Source organism: Ictalurus punctatus, chromosome 4 (genome assembly GCF_001660625.3).
Source record: "Ictalurus punctatus breed USDA103 chromosome 4, Coco_2.0, whole genome shotgun sequence".
NCBI classification, from domain to species: Eukaryota; Metazoa; Chordata; class Actinopteri; order Siluriformes; family Ictaluridae; genus Ictalurus; species Ictalurus punctatus.
In genome coordinates, this window is record NC_071284.1 from 19,588,547 (window position 1) to 19,593,479 (window position 4,933).

Below are 4,933 nucleotides of genomic sequence, written 5' to 3' on the forward strand. Positions count from 1 at the left end.
AGATTTCTCTGTGAATAATAAATAATTTACATTTACATTTATTCACTTAGCAGACGCTTTTATCCAAAGCGACTTACAAATGAGAAAGATACAAGCAAAGCGATATATCAAGCAGAGAACAATACAAGAAGTGCTACCATACAATTAATTGAATTCCAGAAGAAGCAAAGTGCAGAGTAGAGGTGTAAGTGAATTTTTTTTTTTATTACGAGTTGGTTAGGTGTTCATGGAAGAGGTGGGTCTTTAGCTGTTTTTTGAAGATGGTGAGAGATTCTGCAGTCCGGATTGAGATGGGAAGTGCATTCCACCACTGAGGAACAGTTAGTGTGAAGGTTCTGGAAAGGGACCTTGTGCCATGCTGAGTTGGAACTACTAAACGTCGGTCGCTAATTGATCGCAGGTTGCGAGAGGGAACATAGGCCTTCAGGAGAGAGTTGAGGTGGGAGGGTGCTGTTCCTGACAAGGTCTTGTAGGTGAGAATCAAGGCCTTGAACTTGATGCGGGCAGCTACAGGAAGCCAGTGGAGGGAGATGAAGAGGGGTGTGACATGGGTTCTCTTGGACTGGTTGAAGACGAGGCACGCTGCAGCATTCTGAATCATCTCAAGGGGTTTGATGGAGCTGGCTTGGAGGCCTGAAAGCAGTGAGTTGCAGTAGTCCAGTTTAGAGATAACAAGAGCCTGGACTAGTATCTGTGTAGCCTGTTTGGTGATGTAGGGTCGGATTTTCTTGATTTTGTAAAGGATGAAGGACCTTGCAGTTGCTCAGGACCTTGCAGTTGCTCGGATATGGTCTGTAAAGGTCAAGCCGTCATCAAGAATAACCCAAGGTTCCTGGCCGTCCTGGTTGGCATGAGTGTGAGTGAGCAGAGCTGTACAGTGAGGTTGTGGTTGATTGAGGGACAGGCTGGGATCACGAGAAGCTCAGATTTTGCCAGGTTAAGTTTAAGATGGTTTTCCTTCATCCAGACCGAGATGTCCGAAAGGCAAGCAGAGATGCGTGCAGAGACGGATGGATCGTCAGGCTGGAAGGACAAATGGAGCTGGGTGTCATCAGCATAGCAATGATATGAGAAGCCATGAGACTCAATCACCTGCCCTAGAGATGTAGTTAATCATAATGTTAATCTTAAAGTGTGAGTCCAACTCATCAATATCACCGCCTAATACAGTTCATTCTCTTCTATGTGTCCTAGGTGTCCGTCACTTTTCCTTATCTCCTTTACTGGAGGGGCTGGATTTGGATCTGAACACTCGTTATCAGCTCGCGCATCTCACTGCTGACATCACTATGCTACTCAATGTTCTTCGCACCTCCTCTGGGCATGCGGGGTTCCCCCCACCTCTCAGATACAGAATCCGCCCCGCGAATGTGTGTATTGACACCTCTACACAGACAGACCCTCTGCCTGACCCTTCCTCCAGCTACCAGACTGATGATGATGTGGCCTTCTCCGACCTGGGCTCTGATCACTCTCCCCCTTTCTCACCTGCCAGTCCTGAGTACTCTCCCCCTTTCTCACCTGCCAGTCCTGAGTACTCTCCACCGTACACCTCAGCTGGCTATCCCACATCCCCTGGGTGCACCCCATTTTACCATCCGTTTTCTCCTACCGCTCTCGGATGACCTACCCACCAGCCCAGTGAATTCTCAATAAAGTCAGCCCTGTAAATTCCCAATAAAGTTACTTACTACTTATCCTTGGTCTCCCTTGTGTTTATTTCTTGTGTTTTTCATATACATCACATGAAGTCAAACTATCAGCTACTCTGTCAGGCCCTGATTAAACGGTTTGCAGACCCAGAGTCTGAACCTGGATTGTTAACTACTCTAGAAAACAAACAGGGTTGGCAGGACACTCCCCAAGCCTACCACAACAGGCTCAGATGAGCCTACTTTGCGGCACATGACAAACCTGAAGTGGAAGAGGATATGAACTTCAAAACCCTCTTCCTAAAAAACCTACATCCTGTAGTAAGACACCACCTAGGTGTCATGGTCTGCCCTTGCATGGTGATGATCCAACAGCTACGTGACCGAACACACATGATCTATAACAAACAGAAGATGGCCTCAATAAAAGGTAACAAAACATCTACAGTCTCAAACCTCATTACCCAAGATCCAAGCCTGGCACTGGAAGACATCCGTTGTCATGACAATGCCAGATTATTCCATAAACAATGCAAAGAATGTGACCCTCATGCCAATGACAAACCCGGAATCACATTAACTACTGGCAAAAGTCATGGGGCCAGCCACACTTCTCATGAAACCCAAAAGCTAAAAACATCTGGGTCAAACATACAAGAAAATAGGGGAGTTAAAACAGACTGATACAGATCGGACATTACACGTACAATACACTACTAACATTTCCTACACTAATTTCACATAGCGCTAACCCCAACTACTCTAGGAAAACTTTCAACTGTCTTCCCAATAGGTAGAATACCCTGCACTAGTTTAAAGTACATTGCACCAAGCTTCCCCAGACAAATAAAAAGCAATACCAAACCTTACCTACTCAACCATTGGTGCACATTAATTACACCCAAGTATTATAGGAAAGTCATTCCATTTCCTTGCTTTCTTTCCATAGCAGAAGTCAAAACAATATCAGGATTGACAGCTAATAAGCTGTCCTGAACTAAATCCTGACTGTAGTTTGCAGAATCCCTGGACTCTCTCACACTTCACACCTTTAAAGACAGAGTCAATTAACAATTTACATATTTTTCATTTTATATACTTGAGGATCACCACTATAACCCACATGCTAACGGAAGTATTATACCTCTCAACTCTCATTAAGCTGGTGAACTAAAAGCTGAGGCCTTTAAAACCCCGTTCGAAATAAGAAGATAAGAAGATCAATAAGTTCTTTATTCTAATATTTTGAGATACTGGATTTTTGATTTCCATGAGCTGTAATCTTTAATCATCAAGATTAAAATAAAAAAAGGCTTGAAATATTTCACTTTATGTGTAATGAATCTAGAATATATGAACATTCCACTTTTTGGATTATATTAAGGAAAAAATGAACCTTTCCATGACATTATTATTTTGAGATGCACCTGTATACATTGGAACGAAATTACATTTCCTCAGGATCATGGTGCAACACAGAACAGTATGAAGACTACATAAAGTGCAATACACAACAGTGTGAGATGAGTGCAAAACAATAAATACAGTGCAGTGTACATTAGTTCTGAGTCTTACTGTGTTAGTGCATGTGTAGTGGTATGAGTCTTACTGGGTTAGGTGTTTGACTAGCCCAGGTGAGCACTGGGAGGCAGCAGGGTGTTGAGTAATCTGACTGCCTTATGGAAGAAACTGATGGAGCCTGATGGTGGTAGCATGGATGCTCCTGTACCTTCTGCCAGATGGGAGGAGGGTGAATAGTCCATGAGAGGGGTGAGAGGGGTCATACTTATAAATAAAAATAAAAATGAGGTTAACACACCTTTCAAAATCTTTGAAATCTTACAGATTTAATGACTACAAGAAAGAAAGAAACAATCCAAAATAAACAATCAATAAGAAAGCAAATGTCTTCAGGGCTGGGTAAGGCCAAAATAATAAACAAAACAGTCACTATCTTGTCCCTTATCAGTTTAAATTACCTAAAAAAAAAAAGGGGTATTTCAAAAGAAAATACAGAGTCTTACCTGACTCCCTAACTGAGGCAAAGACAGAGAACAAAAGATACACGCAAAAATAAATGGCACCCAGCCCCTACCGCTTTCGTGATTATTAGAAAAGAAATATTTACATAGGCCAAGGTGTGTTCTGGGAAGTAGAGGTTCTCAAATTTTCATCTTGCTGATTCTCACATTGACATGGCAGAAGACGTCATTGATATTAGGAAGGATCTTGTATGGGCCAATGTATTTGGATGAGCTTCCTAAAACCCTGGGTGTACCTGAAGTCTATGGTCGCCAGCCATACTTGGTCACCAGGTTGGAGCTGTGAGGTTTCTCCTCTATGTCGGTCTGCAAATTGCTTGTTCGTTTGAGCTGTGTGCATTCTCCCACATTTGTTCACTCCACCTAAGCCATTCATCCACTGCAAATGAATCTGTGGGGTTAGTGTTCCAGAGACATGGGTGTGGTTGGTACCCAAGCACACAATGAAAAGGAATCAATTGTGTGGCTGAGTGGCACAGTGAGTTCTGTGAAACTGAGCCCAATCCTCCTGGTTCTCAGCACAAAATGTCTTTAAGAAATGGACAACTTCCTGGTTTGCCCATTAACTTTGTCTGTTAGCCAGTGCATGGTAACCAGACATGACAACCAGATGTTACCAGAACTTACACAGGCCCCCAGTTTCTCCATAAAGTTGGCCCAGAACCTGGATGTGTACTGAGTGCCTCACTCGCTTATAATGTCTTCAGGGATTCCACTGTAGTGTTCTACACTGACCATGATGATTGTATTTCCTTGTGAATCTGGAAGATCTGTGATGAGTTCAGTGGTGAGGTGACATGAAGGATGTTGGGGTGTGTATAAGGGCACGAGTTTACCAGCTGGTAGGGTGCGTGGTACTTTGGCTTGGGCACATGCGGCACATGCAATTCATGAAAAGATGAATTGATGACTGTCAGTCAACATGTTAGGCCACCAATATCTCACCTTTAACAGGTTCTGTGTGTACCTGGATAGTCTGTAGCAGGGATTGTGTGTGCCCATATGATCAGTCTGCCCTCAGGTTTAGTGGCACATAAGTTTTATCTTGGGGACAGGCAGTGGGGATTTGTTGGGCTATAACAAATATCATATAATATCATATAAGTACAAAGCTCCTTCTGATTAGAATAATCTTTTTTGAGATCTACTACCTCTTTTTGTTGCTTTAGGACATTTATTTTCTCATCTTAAAATGACCTGTTTTTTATTTGTGTCATTTTGTTTAGTGTATTTGTATCA

At 42.8% G+C, this 4,933-nt stretch overlaps 1 protein-coding gene across 1 annotated transcript in view; it reads left to right on the plus strand.

The window, feature by feature from the left end:
- Positions 1-2,229, plus strand: part of LOC128629544 (DNA-directed RNA polymerase II subunit RPB1-like) — a 2,613-nt gene extending 384 nt beyond the window's left edge. Inside the window, exon 2 of the mRNA XM_053678027.1 lies at positions 1,195-2,229. Coding sequence (XP_053534002.1) covers positions 1,195-1,625 — 431 coding nt within the window. The 3' untranslated portion in view covers positions 1,626-2,229. The remainder of the gene's footprint in view (positions 1-1,194) is intronic.
- Positions 2,230-4,933: the final 2,704 nt, after the last annotated feature.